The 27,960-nt window shown below is 55.6% G+C and overlaps 1 protein-coding gene across 1 annotated transcript in view; it reads left to right on the forward strand.

Moving 5' to 3' along the window:
* The window catches only part of SHANK2 (SH3 and multiple ankyrin repeat domains 2), a 466,522-nt gene that overhangs the window by 103,971 nt on the left and 334,591 nt on the right, over window positions 1-27,960 (forward strand). The window contains exon 10 of the mRNA XM_068976951.1: window positions 15,160-15,226. Coding sequence (XP_068833052.1) covers window positions 15,160-15,226 — 67 coding nt within the window. The remainder of the gene's footprint in view (window positions 1-15,159; window positions 15,227-27,960) is intronic.

The following is a 27,960-nucleotide window of genomic DNA, read 5'->3' on the forward strand; positions in this document are numbered from 1 at the left end:
TGAGGACGGCTCACAGAGATGGGCTCAGTACCCCGGACCCTCTGTTCCATCCCGCCGGGTGCAGTGCCCTCCGTGGACCCGGGCCTCCCCATAGGTGGGCTGCAGCTCCGCTGAGCAAATGCCTCAGAGCTATTCTCGGATCATTGTCTCATTATCTGTCCATAGACGGCACTGTGAATCATAACCGAAGAATTAAAATGTGCGGCACCGTCGTTGCTAAGGGATTTTATTTCTGCGGGGGGAGGGGGTACAGTCTGCTAACACGTGCGGGCAGATATGGGAACAGCAGCTGTGTTCATCTGAGATGAGAGTCCCAGGGGCAGCAGAAGTGTCTCCAAGGACCGAGGTCTACGTTTAAAAGAAGGCGTTCGGATTTTGGCGCGTAGTACCCGGACCAAGGGTGGTCTTGTAATGCAAGGAGCAGTGCCTGGACCCCACCCAGAGGCACCGGTGAGCTTGAGCCGATGGTGTGCAGAAGCCAGCTGACCCTGTGGCACGTCGCAGAGACGGAGGAGACAGAGGCCAGTGCTCAGATCGCAGCAGATAAAGGCTCTTTCACGAGTGGGCGGCGCTCTGATCTCGAGGCTTCCCGAATGCTTTGCTGTTCAGTTGCTCAGTCGTGTCCGACTCTTTGCGACCCCCGGGACTGTAGCCGCCAGGCTCCTCTGTCCGTGGCATTCTCCAGGCGAGAATAGTGGAGTGGGTTGCCATTTCCTTCTCCAGGGCATCTTCCCGACCTGGGGGTCGATTCTGTGTCTCCCACTTCTCCTGCACTGCAGGAGGGTCCTTGGTCGCTGAGCCACCAGGGAAGCCCTATCTGAATGCTTTCAGTGACCAAGTTTTCTTCCCTTTTGTAGACTCATCCTTTCACATTTGCTTGCAAGCCAGTTATTTGGAGGGGCCATTTGATGCCAGCTCAGAGTTTTCGGTCTCACTCTGGGTTTTCTTGGGCCTCAGATGGGCAGCTGGGGAGATTTTCCTCCAGCCCTGCCCTGGGGAGCTACCAACTCCCCTGGTAGCTGGTGGGCTCTGCCCAAAAGAGAGACCCAGAAAGTCAGGGAGAACTACTGTTGATGCTGAGCATGACTTTGTTCAGGTGGCCCTATGTGAGCCAAGCTGCTGAGGCCGACAGGTGCCTGAGCATCTCCAGGCCCCCAAATGGTCTTGGAGGTCATGCGGGAAGGCGAGCGGGGCTCCCGACGTTAACCCTTCACGGCCAGGGCTCCCTCTGTCGGTGGCACGTGTGTGTGTGTTAGCTGCTCAGTCCTGTTCGACTCTTTGCAACCCCGTGCACTGCGGCTCCCCAGGCTCCTCTGTCCATGGGATTCTCCAGGCAAGAATACTGGAGGGGGTTGCCAGTTCCTTCTCCAGGGCAGCTGCACCCATGTAAATATGCTAAATCACATAATTGAAAAGCAATAAACTCTTTGCTTTAGAAGTGTGGTGCTGGAGAAGACTCTTGAGAGTCCCTTGGACTGCAAGGAGATCAAACCATGTCTATCAATCCTAAAGGAAATCGACCCTAAATACTCAATGGAAGGACTGATGCTGCAGCTGAAGCTCCAATCCTTTGGCCACCTGATGCGAAGAGCCGACTCATTGGAAAAGACCCTGATGCTGGGAAAGATTGAAGGCAGGAGGAGAAGGGGACGACAGAAGATGAGATGGTTGGATGGCATCACCAACTCAGTGGACATGAATCTGAGCAAGCTCCAGGAGATGGTGAAGGACAGGGAAGCCTGGCCTGCTGCAGTCCACGGGGTCGTGAAGAGTCAAACATGACTGAGTGACTGGACAACAGCAACAAAACCCTCACGTGGCCGCTCTAGCATCATCTGACGTCATCATCAGGATGCATCTGGCTTCCTGATGTCAGCTGCTTTCCCTAAAGAAGCACAGTGAGCATCACCTGAACACTTATCAGTGGTCCCCAGGCTTTCTGGCACCAGGGACCAGTTGCGTGGAAGACAGTTTCTCCCCAGACCGGCGGGGCATGGGGGTAGCTTGGGGTGCTGCCAGCACATCACATTCATTGCACACTTTGTTCCTATTGTGGCTATATCAGCTCCACCTCACATCATCAGGCATCTGATCCCAGAAGCTGGGGACCTGTGACTTAAATGCTGGTACAGTGAAACCAAGCGGTGTGTTGAGAGGGGAAAGGGCTGCTCTGACTGGGCCAGCCAGAAGGTACGGCAGGGCCCCAAGTGTGTCCAGTTCTTTTTTTCCCAGCAGAAGACCCTTAGGGGTTATAGTTCAGTGTGAGTTCTGGGGCAAGTCTTAAAATGCGCCAACATCCAAACACAGAATCATCTCTTTTAGACCCCAGACCTCAGTGTGGGAACATCTGAGTCCTTAGCTTCTCTGTTTAGTGGTTTGAAACAAGGCTTCCTTTAGGAAAACCGCCCCTTTCTTCTTTGCCATCTTTCCCCTTTTCCTCCCTTCTGGCTGCGTCCTCTGTGTTTTTCTTCCTTCCAGACTTTACCTGCTGTTTACAAAGAACTGAAGCCACCACCCCCAGATTTTTCCTAATGCAGTCAACGTCTCATGTTTCATTGCTGTCTTGTTTTATTCCTAAAGGTATTTAAATGCAATTTTCTGTCATCTAATCGTGTTGGATTTAATTCACATCCATCCCATGCATTTAGCAGGTAGAATCCTCTGGGTATTCAGTGTATCCTCCCCTGAGTGGTCCACGTTTTAATAATAGGAGCTGTCATGTAGGGTGCGTGTAAGAAAAGCGGGAAGAAAGCGCCCTTTATGTAATGTTTGTTCTGAAGCAGGGGGATTCATTGCCAGTTGATGGCTTTCTTGTCTAAAGGACGTGACCTAGGCTGAATGTATCTGTAAACACGCTGGGAGGAGCTGGAGGGAGGGGAAGAGAAGATGTGAAGGTTTTGCTTCCTTTTTCATTTCCCCGCTGAAGAGGTGGGGCAAGCCCGTGGTCTGAGCCTGGAACTTGCCTTTGAAGATGTGTGATGAGACCACAGCCGCTGGGGAGCTGAAGACACGGGGCTGGTTCCACCGAAGACCTTCAGGCTTCGACGGGAGCACTTCAGTTCAGAGTTCAGAGTCTTTCCCCCGTGTGACCCGTGAGAGCAGTTTCAGTGAACATGTTTCTTGGGCTGTTTCTTATAGAAGGTGAGCCAGTGAAATTTCTCCTGAAGACCAAAGCAGCTCACTTCCCTCACAACCTTCTGTTACCACAGAAGCATGATTTTTCGCTTTTATAATTTAATTTGTTAAACTTTCTTCACATCCCTGAATGAAATGAAACATGCTGTGTGTGTATACGAGGTCAACTCCGAAGTCTTATCGCCACCTTCATAAGCTGATCCTGCTACCGCTGTCCTCTCTCTTGTTACTGGAGTTGGGGGTAAGAAGTGATGTCTCTGCGGAAATAGCCATGGCTTTTCTTTTTTCTTCACACCCCCTGGCCCCGTGGAAGCTGCACGGACAGTTTTATTAGCAGCGGCTTAAGTGAGGTTGAGTTTTTCAGTTCTTGGTCTGAGTCTTGGAATCATCATCTGTGCAAACTTCTGGGGAAATGGGAAGCTCTTTTCACTTCTCTTGCAGTACAGTTGATTTGCAGTGTCGCGCCAGTCTCTGCCGTGCAGTACAGTCAGACGCGACATTCCGTCGTATGTGTGTTTTCTTTCCCGTTATGGCTCATCACAGGATGTTTGCCGTGGCCTCCCGTGCTGTGCGGTAGGACCTTGGCGTTTGTCCGTCCTTCACAGAGTGGTTTGCGTCTGCTGGCCCCACCCTAGGCGTCCCTCCTCCACCCCCTCCCCCTCGGCAACCACAGCTCTGCGCTCTGCTTCCATTTCATACGTACGTCCTTTTGCGCCGTATTTACTGCCCAGCCGTAAACAACGAAACAGCGCCATTTGTAGCAGAGGGATGCCCCTAGAGAGTATCTTACTCAGTTCAGTTCACTTCAGTCGCCCAGTCGTGTCCAGCTCTTCGCGACCCCATGAACTGCAGCACGCCAGGGCTCCCTGTCGACCACCAGCTCCCGGAGTCCACCCAAACCCATGTCCATCGAGTCTGTGATGCCATCCAACCATCTTATCCTCTGTCATCCCCTTCTCCTCCTGCCCCCAATCTTTCCCAGCATCAGAGTCTTTTCAAATGAGTCAGCTGTCCGCATCAGGTGGCCAAAGTATTGGAGATTCAGCTTCAGCTTCAGCATCAGTCCTTCCGATGAACACCCAGGACTGATCTCTTTTAGGATGGACTGGTTGGATCTCCTTGCAGTCCAAGGGACTCTCAAGAGTCTTCTCCAACACCACAGTTCAAAAGCATCAATTCTTCGGCGCTCAGCCTTCTTCACAGTCCAACTCTCACATCCATACGTGACCACAGGAAAAACCACAGCCTTGACTAGATGGACCTTTGTTGGCAAAGTAATGTCTCTGCTTTTTAATATGCTGTCTAGGTTGGTCATAACTTTTCTTCCAAGGAGTAAGCGTCTTTTCATTTCATGGCTGCAATCACCATCTGCAGTGATTTTGGAGCCCCCCAAAAATAAAGTCAGCCACTGTTTCCACTGTTTCCCCATCTACTTCCCATGAAGTGATGGGACCGGATGTCATGATCTTAGTTTTCTGAATGTTGAGCTTTAAGCCAAGTTTTTCACTCTCTTCTTTCACTTTCATCAAGAGGCTCTTTAGTTCTTCTTCACTTTCTGCCATCAGGGTGGTGTCATCTGCATATCTGAGGTTATTGATATTTCTCCCAGCAATCTTGATTCCAGCTTGTGTTTCTTCCAGTCCAGCGTTTCTCATGATGTACTCTGCATAGAAGTTAAATAAGCAGGGTGACAATATACAGCCTTGACGTACTCCTTTTCCTATTTGGAACCAGTCTGTTATTCCATGTCCAGTTCTAACTGTTGCTTCCTGACCTGCATACAAGTTTCTCAAGAGGCAGATCAAGTGTTGGTGGAAACGTGGGGTAAGCAGAGCTCTCGTATGATGCTGATAAGGGCACAGAACAGCACCCTGACTTTGGAAGGAAGGCAGTTTCTTGTGAAGCCAGAGCTGTACCGCCCCCGTCCCCAGCCATCACCCTCCTCGGGAGGCTGTGAACCAAGAGAACCAAAGCTGTGGTACCCAGCGGGCTGAGTGATGCTCGTGCGCGGTATGCTAAGCACAGAACAGAAAGTGCAGAGCACACAGTAGGTGGCGCGTGTGTTCTCGCGTGTGGCGCCCGTCACGCAGGCGTGAGCGATGTGTGGTCTCCTGTTTTCCCGGTTGGTGAGGGAGAGGGAGGAATTGGCCAGAAAGGGGTGAAGGAAATGCTCCGTTTCTTTTTGAATCTAACTTTTATTTTATGTTGGAATCTAGTTGACTTACAGTGTTGTGTTAGTTTTGGGTGAACTGCAAGGTGACTCATATACCAGTGCTTCCATCCATTCTTTTCCAGATTCCTTTCCTGTAGGCTATCACAGAGTGTTGAGCTGAGTTCCCTGTGCTGTCCAGGAGATCCTTATTGCGTACCTATTTTACACACAGTCGTGTGTGTGTGTTAATCCCGGACTCCCGATTTATCCCTCCCCCCTTTTCCTCTTCCGTAGCCATAGTTTGTCCTCTTTGTCTGTGAATCTGTTTTCTGTTTTATTAATAAGTTCATTTGTATCATTTTTTAGATTGCGTGTATAAGCAATACCATATGATACTTGTTTTTCTCTGACTTACCTCACTTAGTGTGCTAATCTCCAGGTCCATCTAGAATGCTTTATTCCTTGACGGGAGTGGTGATTGTGTGTGTGTGTGTGTGTGTGTGTCTGTGTGTGTGTGTGCGCATGTGTATGTGTGTGCACGCACACTCAATCACTCAGTCACGTGCAACTCTTTGCGACCCCATGGACTGTAGCCCGCTGGGCTTCTCTGTCCATGGGATTTCCCAGGCAAGAGTACTGGAGTGGGTTGTCATTTCCTCCTCCAGGGGATGTTCCCAACCCGAGACTGAACCCATATCTCGTGTCTCCTGCACTGGCAGGCAGATTCTTTACCACTAGCGCCACCTGAGAACCCCCATGCATTCATCAAATTGTATACGTACCTTCTGAGCATTTTGCTATATGCATGCCGACCTAAATGAAAACAATTTGAAAATTGTGGGGAAAGAGGCCCTTGGGGAACTCTGGGTATGGAGTGGTCACAAGAGGATGATCTGAAATGAATGCCGATTTTCTGATCGTGACCGTGCGTGTAGGAGGAGGTCCTTTGTCTGTGAAGGTGCTGGGATCGTTTGGAAGGAGAAGCGTCACAGTGAGTTAGCCAGAAAAACATGTGTGCACACACTTGTGGGTACACTCGCCACACCAAGCAACACGGAAACCATCGTGTAACCTAGCTGTGTTACACGGCGTACAGATTCTCTTTGCTGGATTCCTTCAGCTTCTTAGATGTGTTTGAGAATTTTCTTACGGTAATTTTGGGCGCGGGGGAGACAATGGCTCTGTGTAAAGGTAAGAGGACGCAGTTTCTGCTCCTGCATTTCATCCCTGGCAGTCACCCGCAGCCCCGCCATCTGCCTCCTAAACATAAGCCATGTGGAGGGGATTCTCCAGCCGTGTGTGCTGCTGACACGCCCAATCCAGGCATTTGCCGGGGGAGCGTACGTGTCCGGGTGGAAGGTAGAGACTATCCCTGTGTGTGCTAGTTAAGCAAGGCCTTACGGGCTGAGCTGTGTCCCCTTCCCCAGATACCCGTGTGGGCGTCCTAACCCCCAGGACCTCAGGATGTGGCTGTATTAGGAGCTGGGTCTTTAAAGGGGTGATTCAGGTAAAATGAGGTCACTAGTGTGGTCACTAATCTTATGAGTGTTTGCAGTGTTAAGCTGCTTCAGTTCTGTCCAACTCTTTACAACCCCATGGATGATATAGCCCGCCAGGCTCCTCTGTCCATGGGATTTTCCAGGCAAGAATACCGGAGTGGGTTGCCATTTTCTCCTCCTAGGGGTCTTCTAGACCCAGGGATTCAACCCATTTCTCTTACATCTCCTGCACTGGCAGGTGGCTTCTTTACCACTAGCGCAACCTGGGACTCCTATGAGACCTGTGTCCTTATAAGAGGAGGTCAGGACTCAGACACACCTAGAGGGACCCTGTGAGGACACGGGCAGGAGATGGCGGTCTACACACCCAGGAGGGAGGCCTCAGGAGGGACCAGCCCTGCCCCACCTGGGTCTGGGGTTCCAGCCTCCAGGCCTGGAGACATGAACGCCTGTTGCTCTCGCTGCCCCGTCTGTGGGGCTTCGCTGTGATGGCCGAGCTGATTCCCTCACTGGTGTCTGGTGGCCTCAACTGTCGATCGTTTCTGTGGTTGCCGATCTGTGGGAAATGGTGCTGGGTTTCTGCTTCTGAATCAAATCTCATTATTCATCTCTCCTGGACCTCTTTTCAAGTGAGAGGGTATTTCAAGTGAGTTGGCCAAGCCCTGGTGCAGGAGAATTTTCTGAGATGAAAGCCATTCGAGGCTGTGTACGGGCCACTGGGCTACACTCCCAAGTCTTTGGGGTCAGACGATGAGGTCCATCTTCATGACAGGTACATGTCTGACTTCCTGGAGCTCTTAGAATCTGTCCCTTCAGCTGGGAAATAGAAGACACAGCAGCCCTCCTTCCCAGATATGAAGATTAAATAAGATCCTGCATTCAGATGCTCAGGCGAGTGTGTGTGTTGAATCAACGTGAGCCGATTTCATTGCTGTTATATTAGCTTGGTCACTGTGGACATCTTTATTACAGCGTGGTAGAGGCCAATCTTGGAATATCTGTAACCCCCCAGATCTCAGATTCCCACCAGACAGTGGTGTCATTCATTCTGCCCCATGAGTCAGGGACCGAGGGCCCAAATAGGAAAACACACACACCCAGTGAGTTCATATCTTTCCTTCCTGCTGGTCCCAATGGGAGCCGCTCTCTTGCAGGTTTTTTGTTTTTTCTTCTTTCAAACATTGAAGAACTGTTTGCTTTTTATCGAGATTCCTGGGAGCAGACGGCACCCTCCACAGCCACTGCTGCTTCAAAGAAGGAATTTGCATTATATTGGCAGATCCGTCTGGGACGATGCGCTGGGTCCCTAGGAAGGAATTTGTGTGCATGGTAGACTTTGACACCCCTCTTCAGATGCCTTTCAAGTCTCGTTTTCCCTGGACGAGCATGAATATTTTATACAGCTGAAGACTGGATAATCCTGTATCGAGGGTCTCTTCTGCATCGGAGGAGTTGGGGTCGCAGTTGCAGTCCCCCCCCCCAGATGGAGCCTGGCAGGTTTCTCCCTACTTCAGCGTTGCCACAGCTGGCAGCTGAGAAGCTAAAATCAAGGGAGACCAGTTGGATCATTGTCCCACCTCCCCTGTTGACTGTTAAGCTACAGACTTCTGAATGTTGAAGATGGGTTTTTCCCCATAAATGTGAATTCTCAGCACCAACCTTGGGGCTCAGCAGCTCCCTTGTGAGGGGGGCCGTTCTGCTGCTGGTCCTCAGCCTCCCTGGGTGATAACTCACAGATGCCAGGGCCCTGGTTCCAAACAGCTTTAACCTGCCAGCTCGGTGTGCAGCACCTGGGAGTGTAGCCTCTGGAGCCCCGAAGCAGATCCTGAATGGCTATGTGGCCTTGGGGACTTCCACCTGGTCTCCGGTGCAAAAGGACAAGCCAGACCACCCCGTGGGACCGGGGAAGGTACCCATGCTGTGGTCACTGGGCAGAAGTTGTCGTGGTTCAGTCACTAAATCATGTCTGACTCTTTCTGACCATATGGACTGCTGCACACTGGGCGCCACTGTCCTCCACTATCTTCTGGACTTTGCTCAAACTCATGTCTGTTGAGTCGGTGATGCCATCAAACCATCTCATCCTCTGTCGCCCCCTTTTCTCCTGCCTTCAGTCTTTCCCAGTGTCAGGGTCTTTTCCAATGAGCTGGCTCTTTGCATCAGGTGGCCAAAGTATTGGAGCTTCAGTTTCAATATCAGTCCTTCCAGTGAATATTCAGGATTGATTTCCTTTAGGATTGACAGGTTTGATCTCCTTAATGTTCAAGGGACTCTCAAGACGACAGTGCAAAGTGGAATTTTAGGAGATTGTGGAACACACCTACAGCGCCGTGCAGCCCCACCCACAGAGAGGAGGAGTGTATTTCCCCTCACGCCTAGACTCTGGTTTTATGCTTTGACCCGTAGAACATTCTGGAAGCCATGCTGGAGACTGACGTTCCAGAGCCTGCCCTCTGGAGGCTTCACGGCTTTAGATTTTGCCCACACAGAACACTGTCCTGAGGCCCCCGTGGAAGGGAGCTGGTCGGCTCTACTGAGGCTGGGTGGGCTGGTGGAAGCAAACACGTGAGCCGAGGTCGAGGCCAAGGCACGTGGTGAGGCCACCACACCTGCCGGCCCACCTGGACCCCCACTTAAGGCACAGAAGCCCACATTGGAGGTTCTTGGAGCCCTGCACCGCTTTGCTTCCCCGAGGCTTCTTAGCCAGGGAGTTCTTCATTGACTCGATGATGGCAGGTTGAATTCCCTTTTATTCCTAGTCTGTTAAGTTTTTTTCATTAATTAAGTTTCATCAAATGCTTCTCGATAAATTGGTAACCGTTGCTGCAGCCATCCAGGGGATTCTGTAGAAGCGCTTCCTTGATGATCCATTGGTAGAGATTCCGTGCTCCCAGCGCAGGGGGCCTGGGTTCAGTCCCGGGTCAGGGCACCAGATCCTGCAGGCTGCAACCAAGATCCAGCGCCACTGGATTAATTAACTAATTTATTAATTGAATAAATAATGTAAAAAACGGAAATAAGTGCTTTTTCCAAAGGTGACCCTGTAGATGTCCCCCTTTTCTTTTAATGCGGTGGATTCCCGGGATGGCGCCTTTATTCCCGTAAGAAGCCTGCACAGCGGTGAGGGCCTCTTCTTTGGACAGATCCCTGCATTGATTTATGGGCTTCCCCAGTAGCTCAGTGGGCAAAGAATCCACCTGCAATGCAGGAGACCCCAGTTTAATTCGTGTCGGGAAGATCCGCTGGAGAAGGGATAAACTACCCACTCCAGTATTCTTGGGCTTCCCTGGTGGCTCAGCTGGTAAAGAGCCCACCTGCAGTGCAGAGACCTGGGTTCAGTCCCTGAGTTGGGAAGGTCTCCTGGAGAAGGGAAAAGCTACCCACTCCAGTATCCTGGCTTGGAGAATTCCATGGACTGTATAGTCCATGGGGTTGCAAAGAGTCGGACACGACTGAGTGACTTTCATTCATTCACTGCATTGATTTGCTGTTGTTTGGTCAGGATGCCAACCTCTGCGGGGAGAGGACCCCCACCCCTGTGGAGCCCTGGGACTGGGGTCGTGTTGGCCTCATCCTTGGGGTTGGAGAGTTCTCCCTGCTCATCCCCTGGAGGGATTTGGGTGAGACGGGTGTCAGTCCCTGCTTATGTGTTTGGGAGACTTCATCTGAGAAGCTCCGCCAGGCCTGGGTTTCCTTTGTGGAATGTCAGGCTCTGTTGTACACCGTTTATCGGTATAAACGATTTTAATCCTCCAGGCGCCACGGAAGGGCTAGGCTTTCGATGATCCCCAGTTACAGAGGAGGTGGTGTGCCTTGTCCGAGGTCTCCATTCTGGAGGGGTCCACCATGGGGAGGCTGTGGTCATGACTACGGTACCATGCTGCCCATGTGAAGGCTGCCCACTGCCCAGGGCACACCCTTCATTCCCGGGCTAGCAGACGAGGAGGTCGTTTCATCCCCAGCCTCGGGGGTCCAGCAAAGGCGAGGCCTCGCCTGGGCAGGTCTCCCAGGAGTACTTGGGGTCCCCCTTTAGCCTGGAGAGGCTGTTGGGTCACCAGCATGGTGCTGCCCGTGTGGCAGCCTTGGCAGGGCCCCGGCTGCTTCCTCTGGCTTGGGGCCCAGCCTGAAGCCCCTGGAGACAGACCTGCTGGTGGTACTAATGCCGCTCGCCTCCACTGCCCACCAGGCACTCCCTCCAGGCAGCCCATCAAGGTTGGTGTGGGGTCCCTGAGCCCCAGGGTAACACATCAGTTTGCAAAGGCTCCTGGACCCCTGGGATTTGCCGAGGCCTAGGGGCTATGGTCTGGAATCTGCACAATTGCCCACTGCCTGTCGGGCTCCGGGCTTCAGCCTAGAGATGATGGACACCCCCTTGGAGTTGGTCCGGTGGAGTTTGTGACCTCTGACCCCCTCAGCCTGGGACCCACTTCCCTCCCCACATGCTTGCAGGATGCTCAGAATTCCGACACCTTCCCAGGCTCCTGGGTCTCTGGGTGTTGGCTACCTCCTGATTTGCCATAGGAGTCTGAAGCAGGGGACGTGGTCGTCTGGAAGGAAGACCAAAGAAGGGGGCAGCCTGAGACCGCAGTCTCCGTCGCTGTCGCACAGGGCTGCTTTCCAGTTTTGGCGGGGACGTGCCACGCTCTCAGAGCGACTATGAATGGCTCTCTGTGTCAGGAGGCATGTTTGGTTTTGGCGAGAGGAGGAAGCTTCATTCAGGGTGGGGGGGCATGGGTTTCCTCCACATCCTGGCTGCAGAGCCCAGGAGATGATGGTTTCGCCAGTGATGAGAACAAAAGCGGCTTCTCCTTCAGCCGGGTTCCAGCTGCAGTGGGGTTACAGCAGGACGCCACTCAGAGTACACACGTCTCACACACACACGCACACATACACACACACACACACACAGATTTGTTATGGGGCCAAGGAGGCCAAGATCTGAGGTTGTAGTGAACTGGAGGTCCAACATTGCCAATGGTGTAAGTGCCAATCCAAAAGCCAGCAGGCTCAGAACCCAAGAAAAGCTGATGTTGCTCTGAGACTGAAGGCTGGAAAAGACAGATGTCCCAACTCACAGGTGGGCAGCAGTCTCCTCTTACTTGACTTTCCTGTTCTAGGCACGTCATCAGCTGATTAGATGAGGCCCACCGACGCTGGGAGGGCAATCTGCTTTACTCAGTCTACTGATTCAGATGCTAATCTCATCCAGAAACGCCCAGGGTGACTTCTGGCCAAATGTCTAGGCCGTCTGTGGCCCAGTCATGTTGACATGAAGAATTAACCTTTATTGCTGCTTTCAGATCCCCTGGGTACAAATCCCCAGAAGCAGAGCCGCTGGATCCTGTTTCTGCAGGAATTTTTTTGAGGAAATTCAACACTGTTTTCCACAGCAGCTGTGCCATTTTACATCCCCACCCTCAATACACAAACCTTCCAATTTCTCCACATCCTTGCCAACACTTGTTATTTTCTGTCTCTTGATAGTAGCCATCCTGATGGGTGGGAGGGAATTTTACCTTTGAGAGTTTGGCTGGAAGACAAGGAATGATGCCTTTTTTTTTTTTTTTTTTAAACTGCGCTGTGCAGCTTGTGGGGTCCTAGTTTCCTGACCAGGGATTGAACCCAGGCCTTTGCAAGGAAAGCGTGGAGTCCTACCCACTAGACCTCCAGGCAATTCCAACAAGGAATGACTCTGACCAGTTGTCCCCTAAATGACATTGGGTTACATGTCATGGGTCACCCTGTAGACCCTTCCTTTTAGGTTCATGTCATAAATGGTAACAGACCAGGTCACTGGCTTCTCAGGGCCTCTGTGGACCTCCTGCTTAGGTTCCTGTCCTCTGTCACTGTTGTGTTTCTTTCTTGCTTTCCTTTTTTTTTTTTTTTTTTTGTTGATGTGGACCATTTTTAAAGTCTTTATTGAATTTGTTACAATTTTGTTTCTGTTTTAAACATTTTGGATTTTTTTTGGCCGAGAGGCACGTGGGATCTTAGCTGCCCAACCAGGGGTCAAACCCGTATCCCCTACATTAGAAGGTGAAGTCTTAACCACTGGACCAGCAGGGAAGTCCCCCTGCTCTGTTTCAAGGATCCACCGTCTGAGGCCTGCATCTCAGATGGACGGTCACCTTCAGGAGGCTGATGAAGTTCCGTTCACCAGGTGCTTCTAAACCTGCTTCTGTGTCTGCAGAACCTGTGTGTGTGTGTGAGAGAGAGAGAGAGAGTTGCTCAGTCGTGTCCAACTCTTTGTGACCCCATGGACTGTAGCCCACCAGACTCCTCTGTCCATGGGATTCTCCAGGCAAGAATACTGGAGTGGGTTGCCATTCCCTTCTCCAGGGGATCTTCCTGAGCCAGGGGTCGAACTCTGGTCTCCCACATTTCAGGCAGATTCTTTACCATCTGAGCCCCCAGGGAGGCCTCACAGGGCCTGTCGCTGAAATGGCCTTTGCTGTCCACCCCTCGGACCCCCGCCTGGTGCAGACAGGGGCTGCTGTGGCTCCCCTGATGTTAGCAGACCAGGGAGGAGGCTGAATTTGTCTCCAGGCTGTTACAGTCAGTGGCATCCTTGCAGGACACCAAGCGTTAGGTGATGCCCAAGAGTCGAAGTCAGTGTCGCTTCCAAAGACAGAGGTCTGGGCTCTGTGGCACCGCAGCCCCCCGGCCCCCACAGGGAGCCGTGTAAAGCAGGTTTCTCCAGGGAAGCAGAGCTAGCAGGATGGAGACACGTATGTTTAAGAAATTTCTTGCAGGAATTTGGCTCCCAAGACTGTGGGGGCTGGCAAGTCTGCAGTCGGAAGAGCAGGCTGGGAACTCAGGCAGGAGCTGGTGGTGCAGCCTCGAGGCGGAATTTCTCCTCCAGCAAATCTCAGCTTTTGCTTTGAAGGCCTCCAAAGGATCAGGGAAGGCCCACCCACATTATGGTTGCCAGTAGACTGCCGGTTGACGTGTGTGTCTGCAGGCTGGTGTCTGAACACCTGGCTCATTTGAGAGTGGGGATGGCTGCCCCCCTGGGCCCAGGGCACCCCACTGGGGTGTGGAGAGCCCTGCCCACATGAGCTCTGTATCAGGTCTCCCCGGGGGCCCCAGGGCCTTTGTCTTTGCCTGCCTGGCTGCCTCAGTGCATCATGGACCACGTGGCTTCTTTGCTTTAGTCACTGTGTCTATATGGCTTGAGCTGGACCCTTGCCTGTAGGTGCTGGTTTATGCTCTGCATAGGTGGAGTTTTTTCTGCTTCACTGAAACTCAGTGAAGAGCTGTGAGTGCTTTTTGAGATTCCCTGTCTCTCTAGCTATGGGGACCAATCAGAGGAATGGATGGCCGCCCCCCACCTCCAGGGAGCATGTTGGGACCGGTCAGGACTGGTGGGAACGCAGCTCGCCGTCTGGGGGGTTTCCAGGCTCAGTCCCTTGACCTGCCCCCTCCGTGGCCTCCTGGGCAGAGGACTGTCTCAGGTAGATTCTCGTGGAATGATGGCCTCGTGGTGGAAGAATGGCCAGGGCCCCGGAGAAGGGGGCCAAGCGGGAGGAGGTGCCTCTGGTCAGGCTGCTGGGTGTGGTGGCTGCTGTTCGAACAGCTCCGACCGGTCCACACTGTGCCTGGTGCACCGTGCAGGCCTTGAGGGCCCAGGCTGCCTGGAGTCAGACAAACACTGCCTGCTCTCACTTTGCTGTGGTGTCTAAACAATCTCAGAAAAAGATCAGGCTCTGTGTGGCTCCTGGGGCGGGGGCTGGGAAATCGGTGAAGATGGTCCAGATTTGGACTTCCAGTTATCAGGCAAACTAGCCCAGAGGATGTCGCATTCAGCCACGCGGTCCACTTGAAAGTTGGTAAGAGCAGATCCTTCCAGTTCTCATCACAAGGGGAAAAAACGCTTGTTCTTTTTTTTTTTTAAAGAAAATCTTCAGGATAAATTGTTCGCCTTTGAAGGAAGATCACTTACTTGGCTGCGCTGGGTCTGAGCTGTAGCACGCGGTTCTTTGATCTTCCTTGTGACACGCAGGACCCTTTCTAGTTGCAGCACGTGGGATCTAGTTCCCCGGCCAGGGATTGAACCCCATCCCCCTGCACTGGAAGCGCAGAGCCTCAGCCACTGGGCCCCCAGGGAAGTCGTAGGGAAGAAGCTGTGTGTGTAGCCGTATGAGGTGATGGACGTTAACTAAACTCACCGTGGTCATCGTTTCACAAAATAACATCCAAGTCAAGTCATCAGGCCGCACACCTTCAGCTTAGTGCTGTGTGTTGACTGTATCTCAGGAAACCTGGAAGGGGGGAGTATCCCTTACTTTTTCAAAAGAGGCTCTGATTGGACTTTCGCTCTTTGGCCGTCAGGATGTGCCGTGTGTCCTCTAACGCGATTTCCTCTCCTGGCAGGTGGCGATCATCGCCGGCAACTTCGAGCTGGCCGAGTACATCAAGAACCACAAGGAGACCGACGTTGGTGAGTAGGCCGTCTGGCTGCCAGTGGACCGCGCGGGGGCTCCGGTTGGTCACCTCACCGGGTTGGTTCAGAGTCTGCTTTTACGCAAACTTACCGGGAACAGAGTCCGAGCATCTCCTCCACTTCTGTCGCTCCGTCTTCTTGACACGTGGCGGGGTCGGGGCACGGAACCCCTTAGACGTCAGGCAAGGGCGCCGGTGATGGCTGCAGGGCCTTGCCGTCCAACCGGAGAACCAGATCACCTTGCCACCGATTGAGATGGGTTTGCGGGGGGATTCTGTAACACGCGCAATTCCATTTAAAGTCGGAGATGGCGATGAAACGAGGCAGGAAGAGCCAGGGGCGTCCCCCTCCCCCTCCCACTTCTGCGTCCCTGGCTCTGTCTGCTGATGACCGCCCCCCTTTGCAGTACCCCTCGTGCCAACCAGGAGGACTGTCCCTGCGGCTCCTCCTCTGTCCCGTCGCCCTGCCGGCGGCTGGGCGCAGTCTTGCATCTTGGAAGAGCCATCTGGCCTGTTCCCTCCGGCCCCGGGCTTACACCGGACGTGCAGCGGGGAGCAGGCCCACTGGACCAGCAGCGGTGAGATTTCCAGATGGCACCATCCCATCCAGGGGTGGGCAGCGAGACTCCAGGGCGCCTGGAGAAGTCGCTGGGTGGCCTCTGTGTCTTGTTGCATGGATCGCTACCCCTGTATTGGGCGCTGGGGGGGTGAGCGATCCCGTGCGCCTGGCTGTCTGGTCTTTCCCGTGTCGAGTGTCTGGCAGGCGCCCAGCTGCCTCGAGAATCGCACAAGGATGCGGAGCCGGATGTCTCGCTTGCCTCATCCGGTCCCCTGTGCCGAGCATCGGGGCCTCCTGCGCCCGATGTTGATGCGGGTCCTTCCGCGAGCCGGGGCCGGACCTCCTAATTGCTCTGCGATCCAGGCCTCCTGCAGGGCCGTGTCAGCGTCTCCCTAAGCACATTGTGCAGATGGATGAGTTCATGTCTGCAAAGCACTCTAGAGGGTGAACTGAGCCCTCCCAGCTCTTCTCCTCCCACCACCCGCTGACACGAGACAGCGGTACAGAAATACCGGTTGCCGTGAAGGGAATTGGAACTCTTGTTGAGCGGGGCAGACCACCAGGAGGAGGTGTGCAGGCCGCGCCCAGGACCCCGGGGTGGTTAGTGGTCCCAGGGATCTAGGACCTCTGAGTTCTGCGATGGTGGCAGACTTGGGGCTACCGTCCTGATCTCGCCTGAGCCAGGGAGGCGTGACGGGGCTTCTGCTGGCTATCGGGAGGGAGACAGCAGAAACTAGAGACTCCGCCTGCCGACCCCCAGCCCGGCCATACAGGTTCACTCCCCTCCTCGCCCCAGGCACGAACTCAACAAGTGCCGATTTTAAAACCCAGATCGAGGAGGTTTCTGGCTTGTCTCTCCCATTCCTTATCTGGGATATAAACGCCTCTCTACAAATATATTTTCTTATTATAAGAAGAATATCTGTTTGTTGGGTGAACACACCTTAACTACCATTCACCCACTCCAATCAATGATTTCTATAAACTGTGAGGGCTTGCCCTGCCAAGAGATGGGATGGTCACGGCAGGCGTGTGGGACGTCCATGGCTCGGCTGCGGGGAGCGAGGTTAGAGGTCTTCCTGCTGCACCTGTGTAGACACCCGGGGCTCAGGGAGAATGTGGGGTGGCGTTTACGATCAGCCCATGCTCTCTGTTACCTGCGCCCGGGCCTTTCCCCGGTGTGACCTAAAGGGAAATGTTAGTACAGGAATCTGTGCTCCAGCGCTGGGTCCTTTCAGCATCTCCAAGGAGGGGGGGGGTGTGCAGAAACAGACTCCTTCTTTCCTCTGAGTCGTCTGACTCAGCATCTCTGACTGGGAACCAGCAAACCGTGCCACGTAAGTGGGTTCTGTCGAAGGCCTCGCAGAGAGGCTGCAGGTGCTTCATGGGCGCAGACGTCACTTGCGTTCGTTCTCGGCCTCGTGGTAAATCCATCCTGAGGTCTCAATTCAGCATCCCGTGAGCTGAACCTCTAGCTTTGCACTTGTTATTTGCTCTGTGCCCCGTGGCCACCCCAGCTTTCCATCTGCCCTTGTTACCGGCGGGGCTGGATACTGGGTGTGTGGCAGGGAGGGTCTGGCCCTGTCCTGTGCCCCGAGTGGGTCTCGTTAAGTCCTCTGCGGGGGTCTGCAGCCCCTACCTCTGGGTGGATGGATAACCCCAGGCAGACATCCGACCCTTGCTGAGCCTGCATGCCCAGCATCTCCAGGGCCGTGTCACTGTCTGTGACCGAGGGCAGATTTGATGTAGGACACATGGTATTTGGGTAGGGATTGCCCAGAAGCAGACCTTGGGGCAAGGATGTGAGGGGTGGTTTGCCATGGAGGTGGTGCCAGACAGCAACAGCAGGAGCACAGAGTCAGTCCGGGCAGACAGGAGGCAACCCAGGGCCTTAGTGAGCAGGTGCTGCGGCCGGGTATTGTCGGGACCCCGGGGCGTCCGTCGTCTTGTCTCACCCTAGGGTGAGGCGACCTGGGTGTTTACCCACCGCCTCAAGTTCCTGTTGGTTCAGGCTTCCTCTGTGCAGGGAGGACCCTCCTCTGGGTGGTGCCGTGCCTGTGGGGTCCCGCTGAGCGCCAAGGGGCGTGGGCAGGGTCCCGGGGCATCTCCCAGGCAGGACTCCCCTAGAACCACGTCCCAGAGTGATGGGCCGAGCCAGGCTTTGAAACCAGGCCCATCTGACTCTGGGGGGCTCTGGGCTCTTCACTGCCAGGCTCCCCATCTCCTTGTGCACCCAGAAAAACAGGTCGAGCGCTTCAGGCAGCAGTGCAGGCTGGGCCGGGGAGCTCGGGGTCTTCACACAGGCTGCTGTTGGAACCAGGGCTGGACGAGTGGGTGGAGGGAAGGAGAGGAGGGGAAGAGGGTTCCTGGGTCCAGACCGCTGACAGCAGGATGGCCCTGCAGGAAGCTCTCTGCTCTCCTGGTCCCGGTTCAGGGCTCTGTGCTCACTAGAGCTGAGTATCTGCCCACTGAACTCTGCTCCCCAGACGGGCTGAGAGGGCAGGGGTGGGCGGAGGAGGAGGACACTTGGAAGACGGCTTGAGGCTGGGCCTGGGGGCTGCAGAGGGGTCGTCAGAACCAGTAGGATTAGGACTGGGGCACAGACACTGCAGGGGCTTCCAGGTGGCTCAGCAGTAAGGACCACCCCCTGCCAACCCAGGAGACTCGGGTTCAACCCCTGGGTCGGGATCCCTTGGAGAAGGACCTGGCAACCCACGCCAGTATTCTTGCCTAGGAAATTCCATGGACAGAGGAGCCTGGTGGGCTACAGTTCATGAGGTTGCAAAAGAGCTGGACACAACTGAGTGTCTAAGTGTACACACACACATACACACAGGATCCAGAGCCGCCATCAGCCCACGGAGGTCACTCATGGTGCTGACACAGTTGTTGTTCAGTCGGTCAGTCCTGCCCGACTCTTTGCGACCCCATGGACTGTAGCCTGCCAGGCTCCTCTGTCCTTGGGACTTCCCAGGCAAGAATATTAATGTGGCTTGCCACTTCCTCCTCGCGGGGATCTTCCCGATCCAGCCATGGAACCTGTGTGTCCTGCAAGCCTCCTGCACTGCAGGCCAGCTCTTCAGCACTGAGCCGCCGGGGAAGCCTGGTCCACAGTGGGGCCTTGGTACATGTCAGCTGAGTGGGCGACCCTCCCTCTGCCAGTGTGCCCACTCCACCTTCAGCCCCGCTGTCTCTTCTCAGCGTAAAATCCTGGCCTCGCAGCACCTGGAGTTGCAGTCAAAGGGTCGAGCCCCGTCGGCACACCCGTGCTGGGTTGGGTGTGTTTGCCGGAGCGTAATGCCCTGATCTCCCCGAGCGTGGTCTGAGTAGGGAACACGGGGCAAGTGGGTCGTGTGGGGAGTGGGGGCAGTGCTTCAGCCCACAGCAGGTCACTCTGGGGCCGTGTGAGATTGGGGGTCTCCGGTGGGTCATGTGTGAAGGTCTGTGGCTACGTGGCTTTCCCATTCCAGCTTCTGTGAGGGTCTTAGCTCCGGGACCCCACCTCCTCTGTGACCTGGGGGGGTGCTGTCTGTCTATCTCGGTTGGGGATGACCTTTTTTCTGCCCCAGACTCTTGGGTGGTGGGCGTCTGGTATGATTGCAGGGGGAGCTCAGGGACCATTTGCCACAGCCTTGGAAATCATGGTAGGGGTGCTGGGGAGGGGTGGGCAGGGGCCTCCTTTCTACTTTAGGGTCCTCAGCAAATGTTGACTTCTGAGCTACACCATAGTGGAGAAGGCGTACAGGAGAGCGGGGTCTCAGGTCCTGCATCTGAGGCTTTGGGCTCTTTACTCTGCCAAGACGAGCCCATGGTGCTTGCTGCCGGGGTTGTCAGACATTTAGTGGGGCTCAGTGGGGGCTGGGGCAGTGTTTTGGGGGACCCAGCTCCACCTGTCAGGATCCTGAACTCAGAAGAGATGAAGGTAAGACTCAGCATTGCCTCCATGGTGTTGGGTTGCATTTTTGAAGATAAAGCATGGTGGAAGGATCCCCGGATTCCAAGCTGGGCATGAGGTTGATTCTGACTCTTCAGAATGAGTCCATTACAGTGTTGCTGACTTTCTGCTTATAGCCCAGTGAGATGCCTTCCTGAAAAAGTCCCTTGAACAGCTCAAGTCTTCTCCCCACATCAAGCCACGGAGCCTCTGTTTTCTAGACACGAAAGTGCCCCGCTGAGAAATCAGGGTCCTTCAGCGGCTCTGACGTGGCGCTGAGGGGGGGATACTAAACCTGTCTGGTCACAGTGAGCTGATGAATGGGCCTCCGAGGTCTGCGGGATCCGGAAGTGGATTGGGCTTGCCGAGTGGATGCCACGCTATCCCTTTAAAAGCGAGAGTGCATCTTGTCGTGAAGCACTCTATTCACAACCCGGCCCGCGTGCAGGTTGCTGCCCACCGGTGCAGTGCTTCCGTTTTTTTCTTTATTTCTTTTTTTTTTCTTAAAAAAACAACTCCCTCCCTCTTTTAAAAAATTAATTGTGACCTCCACTGGGTGGTTTTATTTGCCCACTCGGAGAAAGTGATGGTTTAAACGCGACCGTGAATACCAAAGTTAATCCTGCCTGTTGTGATCCACAGCTGAGCTGCGGCTGAGCCCATGAGCCCAGCAGGTCTTAAAAGCTTTTGCCATCGAGCGTTTGCGATGGCTTCTGTAGGATGGAGGTCCCCGAAAGCAAGGCTATCGGGGAGCTGGGGAGCTCGAGTCCGAAATAGTCATGCAAAGATTAAGCGTGTTGCAAGCTGATAAGCTTTGGACTGAGATAACCTATTTTTTTTTTTTTCGCCACCTTTGTTATTTTTGTTTTTGCCTGGCTCTATGGGGACATGCACTGTCAGATGGATTAAATGACATGGGTTGTTCTTCTTCAGCGGAACAAGGTTTGTTTTCCTATATCTTGTCCTTCCGCAGCTACGGGGGAGAGAAGTGAGAGGTTCTGGTTTTTTTTTTTTTTTTTAAATGAAGCCCATTGAGCTGGTGTGTGAGTTTGGGTGTCTGATGAGCCGCCCGAGGATCGCTTGGATACTGTTGCTAGGTTTCGAGACCGAGTGTCTGTGTAATTATGCTTTAGATATGTATAGATGATGAAGAGAGGGTGGTGTTTTCAAACAGATTTGTTAATGTATTATTTTGGGTGTGTGTGTGTGTGTGTGTCTGTGTGTTTATGTATGAGAATGTAAAATCCATGCTGATACGGAGCCATGATGCTTTGAAGGAAAAAAAAAATACCTGTTTGGTAGCTGTCACCTGCTGTGAAATAAAATAGATCCGATTTGAAAGAAGTAGTCAGGTTTCCAGGCATTCGGACTGTAAAATGTGCCACTTACCATGAGACGTAGACAATGGTGTTAAGTAAACACAGCATCCTTTGTTTGCACGGAGAGCCAGCAGGTCCTGGGAAAACCCAGCGTTCTAACCTGCTTCATCTCATCAGATCGGCTCGTTTGGGGTCAGCACTGCCGTGTGCCCCCCTCCTGAGAGTGAGGAGCGAGGCTTCCCCGGGCTGGTCTGTCCCCCTGGACGGTGCAGCCATCACAGCTGCAGCCCACATTCCCAGAGAATATTTTCCGAGCACGTTGCTGAGGGGAGGAGGTGTGATGGAGCCCCAGCAGACGCGGCCGCTGAGCGGATGTGAGCATCCCGCCGTCAGCCGTCACGGCTCATGCCGCTAAGCGTGGCCTCCCTCCCGGGGCCGGGGGAGCTGTGGCGCGCATGCTGGCCGCCCGCGCTGGCTCCCTGGCCGCCCGCGGGCGCGTGGCTCCCTGCGTGCCGAGTCTGGTCCGCCACCAGGGTCTCCGCCGTCCTCCTGCGCCGGGCTGCGGTCATGCGCCCGCGGCTGCAGCTCCCCTCCCCCACGCTTGCCATCAGCTGTGTGAGTTTATCCCCCAGTCCTGGGAGGTAGCTGCTGCCCGCTCGTGACCCTGCGCACCGGTCTCTCCTGTGTTCCGTTGGGATGGGGTTTTCACGGGTGGCCGACGGCCGGTGAGCGTCCGCTCGGGATGCACGGTGGCCTCGGTCTGTCCCAGACGCTGTGATCACTGGCCTTCCGGGGACGCTTGTCTCAGTCTTGAGAGGGCACAGCCGCGGCCGTATGGTCTTGACCTCCTGTGCCCAGTGTGCATAGAGATGTCGCACACTGCTGGTGTCTTCCCCCGCGGCTCCCCTGGGCCTCCCAAGGCACCCCTTCCCGTGCACACGGCCTGGGAACGCTTCTGGAGGCAGGCCCAGCTTGGGGACGTGTCCCCCAGCGCAGTGTCCCCCGTGCAGGGGACAAGAGCGGCCGCTGGAGCACCTGTCCCACCAGAGGTGCCTGGAGCCGCCGTCCAGTGGCCCGCACGCATCTGTTGCTTCTTGCTGTCTGTGTTGAACAGGTCCCCAAACCTGAGTGTTTCCGGGCTCTCTGCTTCCCAGTTCCAAGCCACGTGGGCCCCTGGGGAAGACCCCTCCCCTTCTCTGTCCCACGAGGAAAAACGGCAGTCCGCCAGTCCTCCCGTCTTCCACAGCCTCAACCACACAGTCTCTGCGAGACTGCTTTCAAGGTGAGCCCGGCCCTGAGCCCTGGCTCCCAAGGCCCCCGAGGCCCCGGCACCTTTGACAGCCTTCATGGTGCAGCCCCACCTTCACAGTCCTCCAGTGAGATTCACAGATAACCTAACATGCGCGGATAACCTAACACGCGCAGAATTTTTTAAGATCAGCACAGCATTCTGACTGTCCAGGAACGAGAAGCGGAGCGGGACGAGCAGGCAGTGACCTGCGTATCTCTGAGAGCGTCCCACACGGGAGGGCCCAGTGTGGGCGCGGGGGCCAGCCCCCTCCGAGCCCACTCGCCCTCAAATCCCAGAGCCCCCCACCCCACCCTGGGCAGTTGGGACACCCCCAGGGTGGGCCCTGCCAGCCCCTGCGGTTTCCTGGCACCATGAGCTCCGTTTAGCAAAGTTCTGAACCAAATGCCACATACGCTCTTTCACTTACACGGCGTTTGCGTTTTGGGAAAAATTCAGCAGGTACCTGTGTGGAAGGATCTATGTCTGTGAGTTGGTGTCGGGGGTATGGTTTATGCTCCGTGTCTACACGAATGTCCGGTGATCATTCATAATTCATCCAGCTGTCCCATGACAGCTGGACATTTAAGGAGTCTGGCCCTTGACCACTCCCTGTGACAAGTAAACCCCCCACCCCCCAACTAAGGACATAGCCCCCAAGGCCCCCTGCCGGGGTGGACGCCAGCCCGTGTGGGAACCGCAGCTGCCGTGTTGAGGGGGTGGTCCTGGCACAGGTGGGGGGCAGCGCCTGACCGCAGGCCGCCTTGCCCCTGCCTTCCTGCTGCTGGGCTGCTCTCCACCCCAAGTGCCCGTGAGCACCCCTCCGCCCCCCGGATCTGGTCCTCCACCCCGCAGCCCCTCCACACACCTGGGATGGCTGTTCTCCAGCCAGGGGATCTCTAACCCGAGGGCCTGCCTCTGACCCCGTGACCTGGGGTCCCCATCCAGGGCCCTCTGCCCATCGCGGGGACGCCGGGATGCAGGGAGTGGACAGCACAGATGCCATTCCCGAGGGCGAGGTGCGTGATGGCTGGACACGGATGGTGGCGAGTCCGTGCTCGCCCGCCTCCTGCTGCCTGGGACCCTTCGCCATTTTCCGATCTGCCCTGGGGCCCAGCCCAGCCCCGCCAGGCCCATCCTCTCCTCCTTCTGCAGCTCTGCCCTGGATGCGGGTCCCAGAGAGGAGGAAGCGTGCCTGGGGCCCAGGCTGAGTCTCTTACCCGCTTCCTGCTGCCCCGCCGCTCCCTGCCCGCTCCCTGCCACCGGTCCTCTGGGCTTTTCTCCCCGCACATCGTTCTTCTGCTGTGACTGCCCTCCTGGTAGATGCCCTGGCCCAGGCTCCAGACAGGGTCAGGGCCAGGACTTTGTGTCCCAGCTGGAGGACCGGACTTTTGGTGGCCAGTTCCCTTAAAGATGGAGAACGTCTGGGCCCGTGGGAGGGAGTAGGAAGGGGCTGGGGTCGGCATCCAGGGGGCCGTGGGGTCGTAATGGGCGGTAAAGTCGGGACGGCTCCCTGGAGGAGGCGGCCGCAGGCTGTCTGGATCTGAACGGCAGAAGCCGTGCCCTTTCGCTGCCCTTTCGTGCCTGGACCGCACTCAGTGCTTTTGGGTGATCCCTGCCAGGGAGGTGGTGCTGTCCCCATTTTACAGGTGAGGAGAGTGAGGCCTCAGGCACAGACGTGAGTTCCATGTCTGGGTCACGGGGAGCTGGGGTTTGGACCGGGCCATTCCTTACCCACTACGACGCTGCCCTCCAGCCTTTGTGCGTCTCTCTCCTTGCCCCTTCAGTTCCTGGACCCTACCCCTGCTCCCGCATTGCTGTGCCCCTGCAGTCCTGCCTCCTGGGGGGTTGGCAGGCGGCTCCCCAAAGCCGGGCACAGAGGCGCTCTTCCCTGAGGACAAGCTGCCCCTTCCGGGGGACCCCGAGGGCACCGTCCCCCCCAGCCCCCGGCCCGTGCTCTTGGTTGACTTTACCGGCGCGTCTGGGTTCTGCGGGCCAGGCCCACGCTCCTCGGCATACCGCAGCCCAGTTGCCCTGGCCCCTGTTGTCGTGTCTCCTGATGACACCAGCTCATCAGGTCCCATCCCAGAGCCTGTTGGTGGCCATGGAACCTTCCAAGGAGACGAGCCTCCCACCCCTGGCCACTTCCGGCCTGGTGTCTTTATCTGAGCCATTTTATCCAGGAAAACCAGTTTCCTGGCTGCTCCAAGATGCACTGAATGAGTGGCCTTAGCCTGGGCTCACCAGCCTCCCACCTCCCCATCCCTGGGGCTCCCCGTCTCTTCCTAGGGAAGCAGCCCCTTCTCCTCCTCTCCCCCCACCTCCTCCAGGCCGGCTGACCTGTCCCCCAACCCTGATCTCAGGGTGTCCCTCTGGGGCTGGTTTCCAGATCCCCCCCCATTAGCCCAGATGAGTTAAGTGCGTCTGTGTCATGGACAAGGGTCCAGTACATCGGAAGGAGACCAGGTTCTGGGAGTCCCTGCCCACCCTCGATCCCCACGTCAGGAGAGAAAGTCTGGCAGGACCTCCTGGGAGGAGGAGAGGCCAGGCTCCTAGGGGAGGCGCCCCCATCTTAAGATTTGTGCACTCCCTTGCCCCGCCTTCATGACGAGAGCTTGGAAGGTCAAGGTGTTTGGGGAAGTAATTGTCCCCTGAGGGGTGACAGTTGGTGAACTTCCATGTGAAGGAGTCCGTGTAAACACCTCCGGAACGCAGGCCGCCCGGGGAGGTCGTGGGCCCAGCCTGAGTGGGGGAACAGGAAGCCCCCTTCCCCACAGGAAGCAGTTGGGACCCCACCAGGTGGCCCCACCTTCTGGGGATGAGAACCTGCAATTCCAGGGAATAGGGCTCTCAGGAGGCTGCTCAGTCCACGGCCCTGGGCACTGAGTCATTTCACCCCACTCGGGGTCCCCCCATGGGGTGGACGGACCAGCCAGACCAGGGCTCTCGAGCTGCCCTGGCCCCACACCCCCAGGCCTCCCTAAGAAGACCCGTCCTCCTCCCGGTGAAATTCCTCCGTGCCCCCCATATGTAGGCCTGCCCTTCCAGGCCCTTCCATGCACATCAGACAGTGGCTGCCCGTCCACTCACCACCCTCTGTCCAAGCCGTGAGCTTTCCCGCAGCACCCAGCCGCCTCCACGGGTCACCTCCACCTTCCCTGGGGGTCTCCCAGCAGGTGCCCCTCACCTTCTCCTTCAGCGTTCAGTGAGTGTTAGTCGCTCAGTCGTGTCCACTCTTTGCCACCCCATGGACTATAGCTACCCAGGCTCCTCTGTCCATGGAATTCTCCGGACAAGAATACTGGAGTGGGTTGCCATGCCCTCCTCCAGGGCATCTTCCCGAGCCAGGGATCGAACCTGGGTCTCTTGCGTTGCAAGTGGATTCTTAAATGTCTCCAGCCACCTCGGAAGCCCATTCAGAGTAGAAGCTTGTTTCCCAGAAGTCGGGGTGTACGGACCCCTGGCTTGGATGGGGAGCCCCTGCCCGCAGCTCCCGGGACCTCACTTGTCCCTGCAGAGCTGCCGGGCACATCGTTGCTGACTGGCAACAGAGCAGGTGGCGAGCACGCAGGCACGCGGTGGGCGGCAGCTTCCCAGACATCTGGCGAACCTCAAGCCCTGGAACCTCCCTCTGCCACCATGGCGAGAGTACGGGGTCCCATTGGGGCTCCGCTCCACCCTGACCTCTCACACGTCCTTTCATCGCGGGGTCCCTGACTCACCAAGTCTGGGAGGGACGACAGGACCCCAGACAAGGCCCAAGTCCGGCCAGTGTCCTGATGCCCGCAGAGGGGGTCCTGCTTTTAAGGACCCATCCATTCTCAGCGAGCCTGGCAAAGCCCCATGTGGCCTTTAGGGAAATACGCGCAGCCTGGAATTTTTGGACTTCGTTGCGTAGAACCACCTGGAGCACGTCCATGTCAACTATGTCAGGAAATAGGCGCGGGAAGTTTGTCATGAAGGTGTGAAGGCGGCTGTGTAGGGGGACCAGAAAAAAGCGTTAGGCCAAGTGCCAGAAGGACGTGGGTTCTATCTGGACTCGTCCCCGAGATCCTGGGGGAGCCCCGAGCGTCTCTTCCATCTCAGCAGCCTCTGCAGACGTGCGCGCTATCTCCTCTCTGCACCATGGCTGTGCCCGGGACTCATGACTAGGCCTGGATTCAAATAGATAGAACCAAGCGTCTTTTCTTGAAGTTCCATGGGGCTTTGCAAGCATTTGAGCCTCATATGCAGGCGGAGGGTTTGGAAGACTATGTGGGGTGGAATTCAGCTGAATGCAGAGAAGGTTTCTATTCTGGGTTTAATGAGCCTGAGTGGAAAAGTGCTAAGGTGGTTTTTGAGAAGGAAGAAGCCATCCATGTGGGCACAGAAGACGTGTCGATTGTAGCCAAGCTAGAAGGGACACGTTGAGGAGCTGAGGGAGCAGCAGGTGGGCAAAAAATGAGGCCGAAGAAGAGAAAAGTCATCCCGTCTTGGCTTGTGGGTGATGAGTGTCAGGCCCTTAGTCATCCAGGTCCAGGCACAAAACAGACTCCAATTTCCACTCATCTCCGGGGCCATCAGGCTGCGCTGACCAAGGAGGCCACCCAGGTGGAGGTGTTTCCAGGAAAAGGACCATAAGTAGCCCCAGAAAGCGTCTTCTAGGGATGCCCACAGGGGGCTGGAAAGGGAAGGCAGGACAGATTCTGTGGCCTGGGGAGCGGCGGGGGCAGGATGTGGCTGGACCCGGGCTGGGGGCAGGACCAGCCCTTGTCTTAAACTGTGGCACCTTCATTCATTGCTGGCCAGTGGCCAGTTGTAGGTTCTGTGGCCATCCTGCAGCCAGCGGGGTCGGGGAAGGGTGCTACGCCAGAGCAAGGCCGCTGACACGCGCTGGGTGCTACGCCAGAGAAAGGCTGCTGACACGCGCTGCTGGGCACAGTGGGCGGTTCCTGGAGAAATCCGGTCCAGATCGCTCCATCGCTTGTCAGCCGGGGTGAGGTCGGGGTCCAGCCCAGGTCTCCCCCTTCTACACCTCGTCCATCATGGGCCCAGCTTTCTTGTAGATTTTTCCACCAAGTGGAAGACAAATTCGACATGAATGTGCCTCAGAAGGGGAAGAAAGTGCTCAGAACACTGTGCTTTGCTCATTTCGTTGCAAATTTAGGTGACTTAGTGGTAAAGAATCCACCTGCCGTTGCAGGAAATGCAAGAGACTGGGGTTCGATCCCTGAGTCGGGAAGATCCCCTGGAGGAGGAAATGGCATGGAGAACCCCATGAATCCCTGGTCCACGTGTTTCTCCCACCAGAGGAGCCTGGTGGGCTGCAGTCCATGGGGTCACAAAGAGTTGGACACGACCTAGAGACTCAGCACGCACGCACGCTACAACTCTATCAAGATCCTTTTCAGTGCCCAGAACAGATGATAAAATAGCGATGAGGAAGGGTTATGACAGAATTGTGTGGCCAAGGGCTTGGGGTGGGGGTGGGGAGCAGGTGATAGTCTTCACTCATTTCCCGTGGAGCTGTGCTGGGATTCCAGTTGTTGGCATCTGTGCCCCTCTGCCAGGTGGACAGATCCTAGACAACACCAAAGCCGGTGTGAAGGACTGTTGAGTCCTTCTGGAACTCTCCAACGCCTGGGGGTAAGGG

Source organism: Capricornis sumatraensis, chromosome 8 (genome assembly GCF_032405125.1).
Source record: "Capricornis sumatraensis isolate serow.1 chromosome 8, serow.2, whole genome shotgun sequence".
NCBI lineage: Eukaryota > Metazoa > Chordata > Mammalia > Artiodactyla > Bovidae > Capricornis > Capricornis sumatraensis.